The sequence below is a fragment of the Emys orbicularis genome, chromosome 9, assembly GCF_028017835.1.
Source record: "Emys orbicularis isolate rEmyOrb1 chromosome 9, rEmyOrb1.hap1, whole genome shotgun sequence".
NCBI lineage: Eukaryota > Metazoa > Chordata > Testudines > Emydidae > Emys > Emys orbicularis.
The window spans coordinates 9,836,184-9,857,291 of NC_088691.1; the positions used below are offsets into that span (position 1 = coordinate 9,836,184).

The following is a 21,108-nucleotide window of genomic DNA, read 5'->3' on the forward strand; positions in this document are numbered from 1 at the left end:
GCTCAATAGGATTAAACACAAACCCTCTAAAATAACAAATGTATCTTCAAAAATAAGGAGAAAATCACTTTTCCTTTCTTCGCTCCCCCAGCTGTTTTTTATTGGGAGGGAGGTTAAAAAGTTATGAAAGTTAGTGTGTAGCCTCATCAAGGAGAATAGATGTTCTATTTATTGCTCATACTAAACCTAGTAAAACAGGATTTACCACCACTACCCCCTTAGCAGAATGATGGGGGAAATTCCCCAAGGGGAAAACAAAAGACTAATAAAACTAACACTGTTCTCCTACTCACCTTCACTGAGTGCATCTTGGGGTATAATTCTTAGTTTTCAGTTCCCCTGTTTACCCTCACGGAGTGCAGCCTGGCAGATGAATCACTGCCAGGCACTAGGGATATGCTGAGTACTCAGGGCTTGCACCGACACACCCACACAAAGGGAATTCTCTACTCAGGAGAGGAAGGCCAGCAGTCCAAATCAGATTTAGAGAAACAAATAGTAAAATATATTTAAATATAAACCACCAGAGGATAGACTGTCAGGTAAGAGAGTACTCAATATAGTATTAGGTCTGCAGCTGCCCTGGACTAGCTATAGTTACATATTCCTCCTTATGCAGCCTGGGAAGGTGTAATACAGTGAGACTGATTTCCTGCCACACTTAAGATTGGAGAAGTATCAGGCTGTCATCGCTAGCTGTTGTGGGTCACCATGCCCCAATGTACAGAGTATTGTTCCCAGTTTCTGTTGCAGGTTATCATGTCTGACAACCACCTCCACCCCCCAGCAGATGACTATGGAGTTATGAGGGACAGCAGCCCAGATGTGGAAGAGGCAAGCAGTAAGGGTCCTTTTGGCATACCATTTATTTATTTCTGTGCCAGTCTCCATTTTATAAGGCCAAGATGTTCCTCATTGTGCAGCAGTCAAAATTTAATGTGGTATCACAACTGAAGATAAATGTGGCCATCTTCTCTGGTGGCCAGGGACTATGCAGGGGAGAACTTTAACTGAAAGAGTTGCTATTCAGAGCCCCTTCTGCCCCTGTAGCTACAGCCTGGAAGATGTCATCTCAGATGCTTCTTTTGGGCATGAAAGCTCTGAAGTGGCAACAACAACAAAAATATGAACAGTCAGCTGATATCCCAAGTGGTCCAGGCATCCTTTCAGAAGCAATGCTAACTTGAGTGGATGGCATTGCAAGGTATGGTCTGTCTCAATCTTAAAAATCACATGGCCTAAAGAGACGGGGGAGGGGAGGAATAATGGGATTCAATTCAGATTCATGCATGTATACGAGGCTTTGATCCTTGGGATCTGGTGCTCTGGGATGTCAGTTCCCAGCTATCTTTGTGATACTGTGGGAAGCTTTATGGAAAGCTGAGGCTATTCAGTCATCAGAGAAGTCCACTTATAGTCCTGACCTTTGCCAGACTTTATAGAAAGGATTAGAGGGGATCGGACAAGTTTGAAGCAGTGTGTGAACGACAATAAAAAATACTACTTTACATGTGGTGCTAAGGCAAATGTGGGATCAGTAACTGCACTCTTGCCCCAGAGCTGGAGTTAGACTCCTGGTCAGTGCCAGGCTGTCGAGTAACAAAAGGGCTACCTATAGCTTTGATCAAATGAGGTCCCTGGGTATAATCCAGAGAGTACCCTGTGCAGCTGTGGAAGAATTTCAGGAACAGCTTTGTCCCATTCCCTCAACACATGGAAAGGCCACAACATGAATGAAATCATCCATCATCTACTTCAGAGCATTTTAATCTGATCCGAATCTTATGTCTAGCCTCAGAGAATCAGACTAGCAGAAACATCTAAAGTTCCTAAAGGAGGCTTGTCTTCAAAGCATACCCAGTTTACCAGCCTCAGACCTTCCATGCTTTGCAACTGGATGGGATGGCAGCCTTTTTAATTTTCCCAACTTTGATCATTACTTTTTGATCTTGCACGTGCCCCTAGGACGTCTGTACAGGATCACGATAGCAATAATATTGGCTGTTAGGGAAGAAGGAAATTCATTTCTCTCTTCCAGGATAAATGTTTTGATTAGGGTATTGTACAGAGAGCTAACGGTCAAACACGGTGATATGGGAATGGGTGCCAGAAAGAGAGCACCGTGTTCACCAGTTGGAACACAATGATTCTCCTGTCCTGAGGGATGGAGCAAAGTGTCCTATCTCTCTGCGCACAGCACACTCAAGTGGAGATGATCACCCAAGATTTGCCTGGCAGAAGTCTGCTTAGCAGAATGGCCCCAACACCCAGAAATAGATCACTCACTGTAAATCCGTTTGGTGGGCTGGTGACCAATCTGTAATGTAGGAAAGTAGATTTGAATTAGCCTGACCATGGAAGTTTTCTCAACTGGAGGGAACTTCAGGAGCTTGGGCATTTCACTGGTCTCAGGGACTGACCGGTCCGGCTGCCTCCAAGCTGCAAGCAAGCTGCAGTACCTATTGTAAATGGTCTGTGGACCTTATTACACAAAGAAAGGAAGTTTTCAGGTAAACGCAGATGTCCCTAATCCTACAGCCCATGGTGAAACTCCTAAAATCTTAAAGGCTCCAGAAAGGCACTTTCAGTCAGACGGCTTCAGAAAATAAAGAAGGATTTGTGTTTTAGTTCAATTCACTCATATCTGTTAAGTCCTCTCTCAGGTCTCCACTGATACATGAGTTTGGGAGTGCTCAGATATAGTCTTTTTACAATGAAGTTGAAACTCTCCGATTATGTTCTGCTGTTTCCAATGTTGGTGCTGCGGGGGTGGGTGAGGGTAAGGTCTGTGCCTCTAAGTCTAGCACAAGGACAGGAGCAGTCTTAAGTTATTAGAAGGCCATAACTTACTCTGTTCCAGTTGGTACTGGCTTCTTGGGGGAATAAAATTCCCTATCCCATATCTGACTTGACTTCTCCCTTTCCCCCAGATCTCTGACAAAACACTCTGGGGCACGGCAATTGCCAGTGTATTCTCTATTGTGACCTATCCCATTGGTAACAGAGGTTCCTATTGTCATGGACATTGCTGCCTTATTATCCTTCCTCATCTGGCCTGGACAGCTTTGCAGTGATTATACCTGCACAAGGACTCCTTGACTGAGACATAACCTCACACATCTGCCTGTTTCTGCTATAATGACTGCGGAGAAGGTAGATAGGGAGCAGAGATGTGTCTATAGCAGGGAAATCTGGCTCTTTTGTTTCTGTTCTGACACCAATCCCAGGGAAAGCTTTTCTTTCTTTCCCCTCTGTCCTGCAATTTCCATTGTATTTTCATGAATTTGTTACAACACTCAATTCACCTTTGAGGCCTTTCCTGATCTGTCCCCAAGTAAGGAATTCACACACAAATCTTGGTGGAACTTTTTACTGAGCTTCCAGAAAATGGCCACCTATGTATTTTTTTAAGTATTTCTGTAGTATTCTACAGTACTAATCCATCCCACTGCACAAGTGTTTTTCTCCTCTAGCAGCTTCTCACTGGGTTTCCTTGATCAATGAGAAGAAAACCATTTTAAGGGGGACTCTCTGAATAAAATGCCATCTTACTTTTATATCAGTTTGTCCAGCACCTAACACAATGGGGTCCTGATCTCCTCGACTGGAGCGCCCAGGTTTTACCACAATACAAATAATAATCATGATGTGCCTTTCATCCTCAGGATCCCAGCATGCTTTAAAATGTTAATCTGTATGACATTAATTGAAGAGAGAGCCATCAGCAGGGGAGAAAATAGGTAACAGCCAGACCAACTGTTGCACCGCATGCTGCAGAGCAGTGGGGAGGAAAAATGTTGTCTAAAGATACCAGGCCAAACCAACTGTTCAAGTTCCATGAGATCTTTCATGAATAGGCAGGATGGACAAGGCCTCAGTTTTTACGCCTTCATCCGAAAGCACCTCATACTCTGACTGGATCTTCATTGACCAAGCTTGGAAGGATGAAAAGCTTTAACCGTCTGAGCTATGACTAGAATCTTAAGACCCAAAGGTTTTGCTTTTTCAATCTTGGCCTCTTAGCCTGGACTAAAACTCTGAGCCACGATTTTTAAAAATGACTAGAGATTGGGTTTATCTCCGTTTTAGACAGCCACCCTGAGATTCCCTCAAAGAGAGTCTGTTTTCCAAAAGAAGTGCTGAGCGCCCTGCCCTCCCTCTGAAAATCAGTCCCCTTTTAAGATGTCTCACATTAAGCATCCAACATTTCAGACACCCAAAATCTCTAGTCACTTTTAAAAACCCCTGACCATCAGGTTTTGGAGATGCTTTGTTTGTTTCTGTTTCTTTAATGGAGGAAGATACGGTTCCTTCTACTGCAGCTCTCTGTCCAACTTCCTATGCTGTATTTTTACAAACCTGCAAAAAGGAAAAATCCAGAAAGGCTTTTGAGGTATGCTGACTTAAATGAACGTATAACTCTGATTTATTGCAGTAATGATGCAAATGGCGACTGGCACTCAGTTTTGGGGGAACTATGTGATTTTGGTGATGTCTCCTAGCATCTGTCCAAGTGAGTATTGCAAAGAGAAAAGTATTTTAATAGAAGTAGCAAGTAATTTTACTATTGGGAAAGAAAATATCGGCTCATCGACGTTATTTTTGGCTGCAATACACCAAGTGCTATTGAAATTCCAGTGTTTCAAATTGCACAGGAGGCTTCAAATTGATTTGTTAAACTTTAAAAAATTAAGTATTTCTCTCCCCAAATTGTAGCCCATCTCTTTTGCCTGTCTGTCCAGGCATTAGATGGGAAACAGTTGTCTGTTGTCTTCTACCTCGTACTGAATTTTATTCTTTTTTTACTTTTTATAGATTTTTTTCTACCCTAAAGAAATAATTTATAGTGTTCCCATTTTACAGTCTGACTCAGCCTGTCAAAGGGTGAAATCAGGAGAGCCAGAAAGCCCGTTAAGAAGTGACGTATTTGGGACCTGTACGGCGAGTAGCACAGAAGGGTTAAGGGGACTTTTGGCAAGCCAAGTTGTCAGGCAATGTGTGGTATGAATAGAAGCAAACCCTGTAACGTCAAACATGCATAACAGAACAACGCACACATGAGGGAGCCACGCTCAATTTCACCCTTTGCTCCTTGAGATGCCACACCACAAATGCAGCACGCTTTGCCTGCGGGGAGATGAAGAGCCACTGGTTGCTCTGCTGTGAGTACTTTTCAGGAGTGATATTGAAAGCGTTCAGACACATCTGGAAGAGCCCGATGCTCTAACATGAGGGGAAATTACTTTTTAATCACCTTCAACTCCTAATAGTCTATGGAGAGTTTACATCCAGCCATGTATACACACATTCAGAATTTCCATAGGACCCGCTATGTTTGTGCGTAGAGCCCTGCCAAACTGCAGATACCTGCTTTATATCCACAGCTATGGATGCGAATGCAGATATCCACAGACCATTTTTGCGGATTGCGGGTGGATGCAAATCCAAATTTTGTATCCATGCAGGGATCTATTTGTGTGCAGGGCAGTTCCAGCTTTGCAGCTCTCTGTTCTTAGTATGGAGCCACATGCATGTTCCTTTAATAGGATTGGATAGTGCTCCAGAAGAAGGGGAAACCTGGGCTTGACCAGGACCATTAGCAGTATAAGCAGTTGCCCCTGCCACTTGATTAAAGGAGTAACTCCATAAGCTGCTAGTAATAGTAGGATTTTATCCTCTTATGTGGCCCAGCCTTTGGAGGGGAACATGTAACTTCACAGTTTTTCCAAGATATGGCCACAAATTTTATTGAAAAGTAAGATGACTGCATTTCCGCAGTATCTGCCACTAATATCTCAGCTATGAAATGCTGGAACTCAACCTTGTGTTGACTCATGAGTCCTGGTGATTCATTACATTTTGTTTCTCAGGTTTCATCACCTCTCCTTTTAATCCATCTGTTGTTGTTATTACCTTAGCGGTATTGTGTAATGAATTTCTTCATTTTCAGTTATTTGTTGTACCAAGAAAGAGGATTGTCTTGTGGTTAAGACACTGGCCTGAGACATGGGGAGTCTGAATTCAACCCCTGCCTTTCCTGTGTGGCCTTGGCAATCTCTCTCTGCTTCATTTCACTGCTTGTCAAATGTGGATAGTAATGATACTTCCTTTCTCCTACCTTTGGACTGGTCTACACTACAGCTATAAGTCGACCTTAGTTACGCTACTTCAGTTACTTGTTTACATAACTGTTACATACATCAGTTACATAACTGAAGTCGACATAACTTAGGTAGACTTACAGCGGTGACTACACTGCACTGTGTCGCCGGGAGACGCTTTGCTGCCAACTTACCTTACGCTTCTCGGGGAGCTGGAGTACAGAAGTCAACGGGAGAGTGCTCTGCCATCGGCTTAGCAGGTCTTCACCAGACCCACTAAATCGACACCGCTGCATCGATTGCAGCAGTGCCAATCTAGCTGTAAGTATAGAAATGGCTGTTAAAAGTGTGACCTCTGTGGGGCAGAGACTGGTTCTTATGGTGTGTTGGTCCAGTGCACAATGAGATTCTGATCTCAGGTGAGGCCTTAACGGGCTGCTGTTATATAAATAATGAAAAGGAAATACATCTATTGTTATATGGTGCAGGTTTTAAGTAATCTACAGCTTGTATATGAACAGTAACGCTTTAGATCTTGACAATTTCTGGTTGAAAGGATTCTTTAGTATAATTTAAATTTCACAACTATAGTTCATGTTCATCCTGGTTCATGAAGCAAATTGAAATAATATAATTGAATACAGCCAAAAAAGACATTTATACTTAACTCTGCTAGCTATCAGTAGGCACAATTCATAATGACTATAAATACCTTTGTAATAAAAGATAATCAGTATGAAAATGTCATTGCATGTAATTAATTATGTATATATTGATAGTAATGAGCTAATCGTTATGAGCTTTCAGGTTTTGCTTCACCACTTCAGCATGTTGTAAAAAGAAGTGAAGTGTCACCCAACAAACCTAAAACGAAGCTAGAAGATATATCGGAAGCTCTATTAAATTTCTTCAATCCAGTGAGTAAGTGTTGCTGTGATCATTGTATTATCTCTCTCTTTTTTTCCTGCATTCAATGTATTTGAAACATTCAACCCAATCTGTAAAACCTTGTTATAGTGTCATTTAGCGGGTTTCATTAAAAGTGGCATTATATCCATGTGACACTATATCCACATTTGGAACATAGATTTGCTTTAATTGTTGAATGATTATTGCCTGCTGTAAGGTCCTTCACTCTAAATGACATGTTATATTCATGTTTGCAGTGTTATATTCATGCCATGTAACACTGGATACTTGCAGAGCTCTGTGTGAAAGGAAATAGTTGATGTGATTTATCCATGAATATTGCTATAGACGTTAATTACATGATACTTGATGCTAAAAGGTCTGATTCTGCAGTCTTCACTCACCCAGTACTCCTTTGATTTCAATATGGGACTTTCAGATGTGCAAGGAATGCAAGCGTAGTTCCCTAATGAGATCTGAGAGCAATAAGGAAAAGGAAAACTGTTATGGGCAGCACTATAGGTATGCAGATCCTCAGCTGGTGTCAGGGCCGGCTCTAAGCACCAGCAAAACAAGCTAGTGCTTGGGGTGGCACATTTTTAGGGGCGGTATGGCCGGCGCCAGAATGCCGCCCCTAAAAATGTGCCCCTGCCGCTCGCGCGCCGCTACTCGCCCTCCCTCCCAGGGGGAGAAGCGGCGCCCGTGCCGTGGCCACTCGGAGTCTCCCCCTCCCTCCCAGGCTCTCAAACAGTTGTTTCGCGCGCCGCTGCTCTCCCTCCCAGGCTTGAGAGCCTAGGGGGGAGGAGGCAGGGCTGGGGATTTGGGGAAGGGGCGGAGTTGAGGCGGGGCCGGGGGTGGGGTAATTAAAAAACAGGGGGAGAGGGGAGCGGCCAAAATTGTTTTTGCTTTGGGCGGCAAAAATCCTAGAGCCGGCCCTGGCTGGTGTCAATCTGCATAACCTCACTGGAAGTCATCGGCACTACACCAATTTATACCAGCTGAAGATCTAGCCCCATAGATATGATAGAGTAACTGATTTAAATGCCTGATCCTGTATTATTTAACTGAACTGGCCATTTACTTCAATGGGTACAGGATTGAGGATGCAGTAAGTGAATTTAGTAGGATCTATATGATGTCCCACAATTGCTGTGTAAGTGTCATATAACCAAGGGAAGGTATGTAGTCGTAGTTTTATTGAATTCCCTCTTCTCCCCATGCCCCCTTTAACAATTTCTAATGTTTATATTGGTATCTAACTCTTTTATGTAAAAGTATATATGCTTTGTTTGGGAAATACAGTTACTCTCTTGAACACTGAAAATAACCAGTTTTACAGAAAAGTAAACTGCAGATAACATGTTGGAGATGTCCCATTATTCATAAATATTTTATACATTTAAGACCTTTATACAGAGTTTCTGAATAAATTCATTATTAAACAGCAAATTTTAAATATATTTCAAATGTACTGTTGCCATCTGGATGATATTTTCTTAGGTTTTTGTCCCTGCTGGCTGAAAATGACTTCCCAGTAGGAGTATACCATTAAGTATCAGGCAAAGAGATATATAGGTAGATGCAGCATACCGTGTGGTGGGCCTTTCAGAAAACCATACACTAGAACAGGGGTCGGCAACGTTTGGCACGCTGCTCGCCAGGGTAAGCACCCTAGCGGGCCGGGCCAGTTTATTTACCTGCTGACGCGGCAGGTTCGGCCGATCGCAGCCCCCCACTCACTGCGGTTCGCCGTCCCGGGCCAATGGGGGCGGTGAGAAGCAGCGCAGGCGAGGGATGTGCTGGCCGCGGCTTCCTGCCGCCCCCATTGGCCCGGGACGGCGAACCGCGGCCAGTGGGGGCCGCGATCGGCCGAACCTGCCGCGTCAGCAGGTAAATAAACTGGCCTGGCCCGCTAGGGTGCTTACCCTGGCGAGCCGTGTGCCAAACGTTGCTGACCCCTGCACTAGAATTAAAACTTGTGAGGGTTTTTGTGTTGCATTTTCTTTGAGACGATCTCTGATCAGAAAACAAAATTTCCGTTTCTAGTTCTTTTTCAAAACTTTAAAAATGAGAAACACACAACACTGTGCTATTTAGATTATACTTTTCTTAAATATATTATAAATGTTTCTGTTCCTGAAACATCAACAATTCTTTCAAGGTGTCTTAGGTTATATGATCTAAGCTTCCATTTAGCTTTAGTTGTTCTATTTATTTATTTATTTATTACCACCACAGCGCCTAGGAATCCTAATCATGGGCCAGTACCCAACTGTGCTCGGTGCTGTACAAACACAGAACAAAGAGATGATACCTGCCCCTAGGAAGTTTACAGTCTAATATGGAGTGATTGTTCCATATCCAAAAATTGATTATACCATTCCCTTGAATGTCTTCCCCGTCAAAACATGCTGAATATATATAATTATCATATTATAAAATATACAAATGTATAATTATTCAATAAAATTATAATTATGTAATTATTTGAGCATTGTTCTTAGAACTGAAACATCATTCTTTATTTAATTTTTATAAGCATGTCGTCCCAAAGAAGATCAAACAGTAGTTGCTTGCCACGCAGGAGAGAATATTAACAAGACTACTTGTCTGAAAAATAGATGTTGTCACTCTTCCAAAAAAAGCAGTCAACTGAAGTGCTATACCCCACTCAAAGACAGTAAGTAAGTCCTGTGAGTTGTTGCAGAATTCTCTTAGCCAAATGCATCATCTGCTCAGATCCTGTGTTCTTCTGTTCTGTTTATTACCTTAACTTTTCAGTGTACCACTCTGACAGGTAAGCTATAGCTTGTTGTCCTGGTTGCATATAATGTAATAGAGGGGTCAGATCACTGATACAGAATGATCTGGATTTGCTTGATAAGCTGGGCACAAGCAAATAATGTGTGTTTCAATACAACTAAATGTAAGATCATACATCTAAGAACAAAGAATGCAGACCATATTTGCAGAATGGGGAATTCTATCCTGGGAAGCAATCTGAAAAAGATTGAGGGTTCATGGTGGTAATCAGCTGAACATGAGCTCTTAGTGTGACACTGTGGCCAAAAGTGTTAATGTATAAACCCTTGGAAGTATAAATGGGAAGATTAAGAAAGAATAGAGAGGTTATATTGCCCCTCTGTATTTGTCACTTATGTGACCACTAATTGAATACTGTGTCCAGTTCTGGTGTCCACAATTCAAGAAAGATATTGAAAAATTGGAGAGAATTCACAGAAAAGCCACAGGAATGATTAAATGACTGGAAAACATACCTTATAATGAAAGACTCAAGGGGTCTGATCCTCAAAGGTATTTAGGCACTTAACTCCTATTTAAATCAATAGTTGTTACTTTTCATCTTCATCAATCTAACTTTCTCTTACACATGAAAGTTACTGGAAATTGGATACTCTTATTTCTTCAGAGAATATTGGACGTTTATATGGATATTAGGGCTGTCAAGTGATTTAAAAAAACTGTGATTAATCACACTATTAAAAAAATTAATTGCAATTAATCATGATTAATCACACTTTTAAACAATAATAGAATACCATTTATTTAAATATTTTGGATGTTTTCTACATTTTCAAATATATTTACTTCAATTACAACACAGAATACAAAGGGTATAGTGCTCACTTTATAATTATTTTTGGATTAAAAATATTTGCACTGTAAAAAAACAAAAGAAATTATATTTTTCAATTCACGTAATACAGGTACTGTAGTTCAATATCTTTATCATGAAAGTTGAACTTACAAATGTAGAATTATGTATGAAAATACTTGCATTCAAAAATAAAACTATGTAAAAATTTAGAGCCTGCCAGTCCACTCAGTCCTACTTCTCATTCAGCCAATCGCTCAGACAAACAAGTTTGTTTACATTTACGGGAGAAAATGCTGCCTGCTTCTTGTTTACAATGTCACCTGAAAGTGAGAACAGGCATTCGCATGGCACTGTTGTAGCCGGCGTTGCAAGATATTTACGTGCCAGATGTGCTAAACATTCGTATGCCCCTTCATATCTGGCACGTAAATACCTTGCAATGCAGGCTACAGAAGTGCTATGTGAATGTCTGTTCTCACTTTCTGGTGACATTGTAAACAAGAAGCAGGCAGCATTTTCTCCCGTAAATGTAAACAAAGTTGTTTGAGCGATTGGCTGAATGAGAAGTAGGACTGAGTGGACTGGCAGGCTCTAAAGTTTTACATTATTTTGTTTTTGAGTGCAGTTATGTAACCAAAAAAAAAATCTATATTTGTAAGTTGCACTTTCCCGATAAAGAGATTGCACTACAGTGCTTGTATGAGGTGAAGTGAAAAATACTATTTCTTTGGTTGTCATTTTTACAGTGCAAATATTTGTAATAAAAAATAATATAAAGTGAGCATTGTACACTTTGTATTCTGTGTTGTAACTGAAATCAATATATTTGAAAATGTAGAAAAACTTCCAGAATATTTAATACATTTCAATTGGTATTCTATTGTTTAACAGTGCGATTTAAAACTGTGATTAATCATGACTAATTTTTTTGAGTTAATCGCGTGAGTTAATTGCGATTAATTGACAACCCTAATGGATATGGGTTTATATCCAGAGCACTGTCAAAGACAAGATACTAGACTACAGTGGTTCTGGGAGATTTACCATTGACTCTTGGTTTGAGATTGTTCTGGGCCAAAAGATACAGAGGATTTTTGAGACTGGTTGTATAGAATGAAGACAGTTTGGACATGTCATACTTTCTCATGCCCAAGCATTCTGCACTATAAAGTAGTACTGAAAGTACACAGCTCTGATAAATCTTGAATTTGGTTTTGGTGTTGTTTTGATGATTTCCAGACTGTATTTAAGCTCCGAAGGTGTTCCTGACTTTATTGATTCTGTTCAGATGTCCTGGCTTGTTCCACCGTCCTGGCTGATGGTGCTGCCCAAATATGTGAATGTTTCTGCATTGGTGAGAACATAATCCTCTATCCGTACTGGTGATGGTGAGGCTATATTAAAGGTCATGACATCTGTCTTATTGCTGCTGATTTTCAGTCCAATTTGCTAGCTGAATGTGTTGAGTCGAGTTGTTTTTTCTTGTATATGGTATTGAGTATGTGATAGGAGAGCGAGATCATCTGCGAAGCCCAGGTCTTCAAGGGATGAGAAGGGTGTCCATTTAATGCCTCTTGGCATGTCTTCTGTTGTATGCCACATTACCCAGTCAATGGCAATGTTGAAGAGGATTGCAGACATGACACACCCCTGATGTACTCCTGATTTGACTTCAAAACTGAGCTCACTGTGATCAACACTGCATGTAAAGTGGGAATAGAAGCTTTGAATGATGTTGATTATACGGAGAGGGATTCCATATGGCCACAGAATGCGCCATAGGCTGGTCCTGTGAATGCTATCAAAAGCCTTCTCAAAGTCTATGAAGTTTAGGTAGAGTTGCCGTTGTAAGCCTTGTTCCATTATGTTTCATAGAGTGAAGATCTGCTCTGTGCATCCACGCCCTTTCTGAAAACTGGCGTGCTCTCTTCTGAGAACGCTAGTGGCTGCCTCTGATATATGCTGGACTGTGATCTTACACAATATTTTGCTTGGCACAGATAAAAGTGTGATACCATGCCAGTTACTATCACTGAGAGTTCCTTTCTTTGTTATCTTCACTTATAACCCCATTGGTCCTCTCACCAGGCACTTTTTCCCTTTCCCAGACTGGGCCAGGATAGATGCGGCTAACTTGGGATTTACCTTGAACAATTCTGCATGAAAGTTATCCTTGCCAGGAGCTTTCCCATTTTTTAAGGATTTGATGGCTTGAATCATGTCTTCCTTAGTTGGGGTGTCTGTATTGATATTAAGATCTGGCCTCATATTTCCATGAAACCCCAAAGAAATATTAATAAGTTAACATTTTTGCCATTCAATTTCCATTTATTTGAGCACACAGCACTAATAATGGAAACAGCAAACCAAAGTAAGACCAAATTCTGATACTTTTACTCCAGTTTAGTAGCATCTTATTCCAGGAGCGATTCCACTGGCTTGAGGGGGAACTATTCACAGAGTAAGGTACTATTCACTGTGAGTCAAGCTACCAGAATCTGTAAATTAGTGAGAGGCATGACACAGTCATAAAGTCTTTAATAATATTCAGTCTATGATTTGGCTATGTTATGTGTAAAAAGACCGTTCACCATAGTGGAGAGCAAAGATGTACAGTGAATTACAGCTGTCTAGTTCAGTTCAGGACACACACTGAAATCAACGTTAACATTAAATATGCTTATTTAGCAGCAACTGCTTGATTCCTCATTTAATTTAAGCTTTTATTGTTTGGAAGTAAACATCAAGGGCCTAATATTTTACCTAGTTATCTGTTTGTAAATTAATTGGCTATGTGAATATTCCAGGATGTACGACATATGTCCAAAGAAAACACACACGCTTATGGCCCTGGGAACACATGCTGTGTGCATCGTAACAGCAGAGATCAATCTGTTGACAAAAGACAAACACTTAACAGACATTAGACCCAGGGCACTCACATTTCTGTAAGCGACTCAAGGGCTTGATCTTGGGAGTTTTGCCATTGACTTTAATGGGAACAGGCTCAGTCCCTAAGAAAATGTTGCAAAAGCTAGAGACATCAATGCTGCAACAGTGAAAGGTAATTTCTAGCAGAGGTGGCCATAGGTGCTGGAACTAAGGGTCTTGGGGGTGCTGCCGCACTCTCTGGCTTGAAGTGGTTTCCATTATATACAGAGTTTACAGCTTGATTCAATGCCTCCAGCACCCCCACTATAAAAATTGTTCCAGCACCCCTGGAGGTGGTTCGGAACTGGAACAGCAGCCTAAATTTTCACGACTGGCTGGTGATTTTACATGACTTAATTTTTGGGTGCCCAATTTAAAATACCTTTACAGGAGCCTCATTTTTAGGCTCTGGGCATACACAATTGCAAGTTACTTCTAAAAAAAAACTGAGGCTTCCAGCTGAACCTATCAAATATCTGTGATGTTTGGAATCAGATCAGATTCCAGATTTGATCTTTTAAATCTGGATTCATTTCTAACATCTGCTTATTTTGCTCATATAACAGGACTATTTCAATACATCTGGCTTTCTTAGATGTTGTTTTCTCTATTGCATCAGTCAAGTATGCTTGAATCTAGCTCTCTAGATCACACCCAATTAATATATACTTCTATTGAACCAACAGGACTTCAGCTGACACTGCGACTGTTTGCACTTGGAATAGGAGGAATGATTATTTTGGGGTGTCTGCCATTTTTCTGCTGTACATATTTACAGGGAAGGTAGGAAAATATTGTGTGACACTGAACTAAAGACATATCACACTACCGCAGTAACTTGGAAGTGTGGACTGTAGACTTGTTTAAAGCCATTAAGGGGGAAGAGGGCAGAAAGCAGTCAAGTCTATTGTATAGACATCAAAAAAGAATGTTTTTATATTAAAACCCCCATAAAAAGTAAAAATAATTTGACTTGGAAAATGTTCAGGTAACAAATGCCAGGTACTATGTCTGTACACAGTCACCCCTTCCAAAGACCCAGGTTTGTAGCCTTACAGCCTAATCTTGCAACTGTCTTTGCTTGGGAGGACCCATGCACCAGTGCAGAAACCCATTTACTTTAATGGGGTTTTAAGTAGGCATAGAGATCTGCCTGCAAGGACTTCCGTGCAGGATTGCTTGGAGCAGGAGGTATTCCAACCCCTGCTTTCCCCTTTCCCTACCCCAGCCCTCTGCTCCCCCTCCCCTTCTCAGCTCGCCAACCCCTGCTCGGCTCCACCAAGTGCACTTGCTCTCCCAGCTTTGCCCCCTCCTGCAGCCCCAGCCAGCCTCTCCCTGCTCCCTGCTGGCTCACTAGCTCCGGAAACTTCCTCCACGCTGCTGCTACCTTGATCTTGCTCCTCATACCAGTGCCTGCTGTCCTGGCCCAGCAGAAGTGAGAGCACGGCAGGGGGAGTGCTTTCAGGACACATGCAGGGGTGGGAGTGAGTGGGGAGCAACCCACCTAGGCCCTTCCCAGTACCCCATTGTTTTAACCATTAAAAGAAATTTGCCAGAATTTCTGTTTGCCAGAAGCTGGGAATGGGGGATAGGGGATGGATCACTTGATGATTACCTGTTCTGTTCATTCCCTCTGGGGCACCTGACATTGGCCACTTTTGGAAGACAGGATACTGGGCTAGATGGACCATTGGTCTGACCCAGTATGGCCGTTCTTGTGTTCTTATTTCCCCCATTATCCTCCCCTAACCCGGAGTAAAAGGGCACCAACAAATACCAGTCGTGAACACAAAGCTGACAAACAAGAAGTAGAACAAACCAAATGACCACTTTGGGCCAGATTCACAAAGATACGTAGGCGCCTAACTTCCATTGAAATCAATGGAGTTAAGCGCCTAAATAATGTTGTCAATCTCGGTCTTAGTCTGGCAGTGCCTCAGTTATTTCAAGGGGAAGCTGCAGTGCTGCATACCCAGCTGGGGTGAGGGCATGAATAGCAGCTCTGGTAACTCACCCAGCACTTGCCCAACCCAACATGGGCTGGTGTCTAGATGGTGGTCCACCATGGTGTCCACTGGCAGGTATCCTAGATCCAGAGAAAACTCAGAAACAGCAGTGAAGGTGGGGGGGAATATTCCCCCAGTGTTAAGAGCGATTGATCGCTCTTTGTAATATAAGGGTAAGTGGAAGGAAACAAGAAAACAGCCCCATATTTGCCCCATCTCTCCTCACCGGTAGAGGGAGGGCAAAACCTTTTCTTTCACCTCAATCTTAGAGGGCACTTCTGCAAAATGGTGAAGTTATTTATGGCAGAAAAATGGCTACTGCACAGGCAATGACATGCAACTATGGATCAGGAATGTATGAAACATTGTGAGTGTTATATGGTTTACAGTATTGATATTATGGTGCCGTTCAGAATATATATGCTGTTATGGTAATGGGGAAAGGTTTATTCTCCTAAGGTGGACATTCATATTGAATGGATAACCCTTCATATAACATGAATAGCTCAGTTAAGGTGACAAAACTGCCATTTTTTTCTTAAGAATATTTTCCAAGTGTGCAATTTGCTGTACTAAAAAGATACCAGGAGGCTGTGTCAGGGCACGCATACACACACACACACACACACACACACACTCCCCCGTTAATGCTGTGGCTCGCCAGATGGCTATTTGCTGGAGAGTTCCACATTTAGACATCCTGCTGTGCCAATTGCTACATTACAACTTACACTGTGCTCAACAGCTGATGTTCAGAATGCAGAGAGCCACACTGAGCTCTCAGTGACTCTGGAACCAGGAGGCAAAAAATTAGCATAAAATGATCTTCAAAAAATTGCTTGAAAATGAATTAATGTTTGTTCTTTTTGAGAGAACTCGCGTTAAAGTTTAAATGCTTATTTTTGCGTTTTTTTTTTTCATTATACAGTTTAACTAGGAATATTGCTCTTTTGCTAAGAGGGCTTTTTGTAATGTGGTGATTAACCAGATGCTAAATGGTTTTAATTTCCAGCATCATATATTGGAATTCTAGGAAAGAAGCAAATCTATAACATAGTAACTTTGATAGAGTTTTGGTAGTTTGAGAAGGCTGCTGATAGAGGAGGGGGCCTTGACAAACATTCTCCTGATGGGCCATACCTTGGTACCTGGGAAGAATTTCTGATGGCTGCATCAGCATCCCAGAGACATGGCAGAATGGTTGTCAGTGGAGTCCTGCATGCAACATGCATGCTGTTTATAATGTAGCTGGTGGGGTGGGAGTTATAATTATGTTCTAGAGCTACAAAAAATTGGCTTCTGTGACTGCTGGCAAAACTGGCATCGGGCAGTGGATTCACCAGAAACACCATGCTTCTCCTAGGCCTGCCTCAAACCTCCCAGTAAAAGAGTACATAGAGTGCCCCTGCAGAGCTGAGCTCCTCATCAGCTGCCACAAATTATGCCATTTTGCACAGCAGAGCTTGCACCAGTTCTGCATCTAGGGACCTCCACATCTACAGGCAGAAGGGAGGGGTTGGATTTCTTTATATGCACTCTAGCCTTCTCCTCTGGTCCAGTTCTAGCTCAGGTCACCAATTTTCTGGTTCTCTTCCTAGTTCTAGACATCTCTCCAGACCACCATACATTTGGGCATAGTTAGAGATGATGGGTTGTCTACTCAGGAGATGCCCAGCACATAGCTAAGATACTTGCCGAGCTTTTGCCCACAGTATGTCTCATTCTAGTCAATGCTATAATTAGTCACTACAGTCAATAGGTTTTTGTTCCTCATACTTCCTCACTAATGGTCTCTGTCTCTGCCTTCTCTCATGTGGGAAATTTGAGCTACACAGGATACACTTCTGTTATTTCTCCCCTACTTTGTTTTCCTCTCCTTTCTGTTGTCCCTCTCCTGGGCTTTTTTTTGATGTTCCCATCCCCATTTCACATAATTTTTCCTTTCCTTGAGTTCTGATTCTTATACCATGCCCATCGCCATGGTATCTGAGCTTCTCTCTTTCATTGCCCTGGTGTTTCCTCTTCTGGCTTACCCACCCTACCTCCTGCCAAGATAAGTGGGAAAGGTGACCCAATGGGCAGATACTTGAAAAATACATGGATGGTCTACAGCTGAATCCTACTGGTATAGATCTTTAATGAGCACCTTTCATTTCATACTTCAGAATTCCTAAAGGGGTGCTATAAGATAGGGTTTAGTGTTTTGTAGCTATGGAGAAACTTGCTGGCCATTTTTGCCTTACTAAAATCATTCATTCATACTGGGGATGGTTGAGCCTCGTGGAGTTCATAATTTTGCAAACCTCCTGAACTATCTTTGGAGTTGATAATTTTGCAAACCTCCTGAACTATCTTTGGGAACTCCCAAAAGTAGCTCCAGGTTGACACTCTCCCCCACCCCCATGTAATATCCATGTTTTATCAAGGGTGATCAAATACAAAAATAAATTTAGCTAAAGGGGAAACCTATGCTGTGGTTAAGGATAGAAAAATCCCCAAATGCTAGGCTAACACCAGAAGGCCAGATCATCAGGGCTGGTCTAAGTTGCATTGGCTACAACAGCCCCTCAGGGGTCATTCCAGCAACCAGGGACTGTTGGAGTACAATTCCATGGTCGTTTCCTTGGCCATGTGATCTACACAAGGGGGATCCCAGATGGCCACTTAAACAGATTTAACGGGACCAAGGATTTGATCCACAGTATCAACATTTTCATTAGATTTTTTTCCTTTCTTCCTTTTTGCTTCCATTGTTCAGTCTCTCCTTAGTAAAATATGAAGCCAATAAATTTGAGTGAAACATCTGAACTCACATTGTTCCAGCTCGTTCAAAATTATGCAAGATAAATATGACCATCTCTAGTTCAAAGATAATATGATAACTAAAGTAGTTGATGCAAATGGATTTTAGAGAAGAATAGGAAAGAGGTTTGGAATATATGGTGAAAAAGCAGAGAAGTCCTTGGAAGAAAACCTCAGAGATGGCAAAGTCTATCCAGGTGCTTTTCCTAGCCTGAAACTCCTTTAACTTCTAGGGCTGAAATCCTGGCCCTACTCAAGTCAATGGCAGTTTTGCCAGTCAGGATTACACCCTAGGTGTTTGTGATCTTTCCTCCTTTGGATAGGACTCAATTTCAGTTGCAGTTTTAATGTGTTGCAGTAAGTGTGCCAACCCTTTGCTAAGAGCAAACAAAGAAGTTGAGCAAATTGTTCAGAAGCAAACAGATGCGAGTGAAAACATTGGTGGCTATTTACTGGAGTTTCTTAGAGAAGATGCTAAGGAAAGAAGCAAGCACAAGAAGAAAGGTAGGGATTTGATTTAAAAGTTAACCTAAACGGTTAATTGGTTGAGTATTACCTCGGTGTTTCAGTTAGTGTTGTTGCCTTAGTACCTATTCCTTAACTGTATAGTAATAAACACTGGCAGCCAGCCTCTAGACCAATAAACTATGTCAACAGGCCCAATTTATTAGGTATCACCCCAATTTTTTGGCATGGGAGAAGTAGGGGATCTGCACGGTGAGAAGGAAAAATCCTTTCCTCTTCCCTAGGATGAAGAATGACACCATGGCCAATACTGCAGCCCTGAGTTTGCAATAGCCCCCACTGCTCCTTCAAGTGGATCTGTGCACTGGTGGATCCACTGGCCCTGCCCCCACTCCTCCCAGTCAGCCCCACCTCTGCAAAAACTCTATTGTGTTAGGTGCATGGAGGAACCAACCGAAGAGTCAGGTTAACCTGCTCACAGGAGGTGAGGATCCATTGCAAAGACCTGAGAAATCCTATCCTGCCAGGCCAGTATGGAGAAGGATGGCAGGATTTAGCTCTGTGGTCTCTGCATGATCACATAGGGTCAGATTCTGCCACCCTATCTTGCACGGAGGAGCACTTTACTTCACGAGTAGCCTCATTGAAATGAATGGGACCGATGGTGGAGTAAAGTGCTGCTCCCCCTGTGTGAGGATACCATAATCTGGCCCATAATAAGTAACATTTAACAATGGAGTGAAAAGGGCTGTGATAAAACTTGAAAGCAAGAGCGTTAGCTTAGCGCAAAGGAGATTTTAAACACTACCCTAACTCTGCCTTTACACTGTGTTTGATATTTCTTTTTCCTTTATAGAGAAAATGCCAGCTGATCTTGAACAGCCTAGGCAAGACAAGGATGCCAGTGTAACCTGAGTGTATGTCAGAAAACGAGTTGTTTTTTGTTAGTGTCAACATCCTGTGATAACCGATGCTGAGTTTTTGCACCAGAAATTCGTAATATTTGATAAACTTACATCTTCATCAGCGTATTCACCTTCATTTCATTTAAATATCTCCTGGGAGGAGCACCGTCATTGCTAAGAAGGCTTACTCTACTGGGGGGCAGTTCCTCAGTCAATGTTAAAGCCAATCCTCCATTAATAATATACTAGAATCCTCTTAACTGTAATACCCCTGAGCAAGGCAAGTAAGAGCTCTAATTAAGCAACTGTCCCAACGAAGAGTTAAATTAAGACACTTACATAGCCAGCTAAATTCATGATCCTTTACTGGAAGGTATAAAATCTACATGTAAAATTTCCCTGGAATCAGGAGATTTAGAAGGACAAATCAGCTGATGTGTCCTGGGTTTTGGATTAGCATAATTAATTAATTAAGCCCCGTGTGTCCTGAGGGGCAGGTGTTGCTAGATGTCCAAGTGTAATAGTTGGAACAAGCTTCTGTTGTGTCTATGCTTGACGTTTTTTCTTAACATTTCACCTCCACTAGTGGTAGCAGTGGCCTAGTAACTTAAATCACCATGTCTACCCTAGAGAATTGTGCCATTAGAAGTTGCACTGATGTGATAGAACTAGTGTGAGTAGCTGTGGTGCAGCGCACAAGGCCACCCTGCTTCAGGTGCAGTTCTCGCCTGTGTTCAGACGCAGCACTCTAATCAAGTGATGCAATTGCACAATCACCTGGGTACTTATCCCATGGATTTTGACACAGCTCCTTAAAGCACTGAATTGTGGGAAGTTATGCACGGTGTTCTGACATCCTAAAGGATTTGTGGAAGGAAGTCCCTTAATTCCTGGAGAATTGCCAGCATTTTGGCAATTTATTCCAAAAAGGGAGCTCAGGCTGGGGTGATCAGAGCTCGCTCTCTGCTAAGTGAGCACATTTGGTGACTGCAGACCTTAAAGGTCAGCACAGATTGTCCAAGGAGTTCCAAAGACAACAGTGTAGAGCACGTGGGTTCATGGACTTCAAGCTACAGCTCTTGGATGGAGGCTTTGCTCTCTCTGCCTCATGCTAGCCAGCTCCAGGCAGAGCAATACTTTGGGGGCCATGACCACGACTCATTGACTGGTAGAGCAAGTTGTTCTTGGGACTTGGAATGAGTAGCACCAACTGCAGAATTTCCAAGGCATGGGAGACATTTCTGTGCCTATTTGAGGAACTTTCAACCACATTACAGCACCAGGCCACCAGCACGAGGACTCTGATCACAATGGAAATGAGCGTGGTGATCCGCCTGTGGAAACTGGCTACCTTGGATGCTTACTGGACA

General features: G+C 42.2%; 1 protein-coding gene across 1 annotated transcript; it reads left to right on the forward strand.

Moving 5' to 3' along the window:
• Nucleotides 1–759: 759 nt before the first annotated feature.
• Nucleotides 760–19,748, forward strand: FMR1NB (FMR1 neighbor). The gene is made up of 8 exons (XM_065410908.1): nt 760–841; nt 4,436–4,555; nt 6,909–7,022; nt 9,550–9,690; nt 11,918–11,983; nt 14,247–14,343; nt 18,727–18,872; nt 19,690–19,748. The coding sequence occupies exons 1-8, from the start codon at nt 760–762 to the stop codon at nt 19,746–19,748; spliced, it is 825 nt and encodes a 274-aa protein (XP_065266980.1).
• Nucleotides 19,749–21,108: the final 1,360 nt, after the last annotated feature.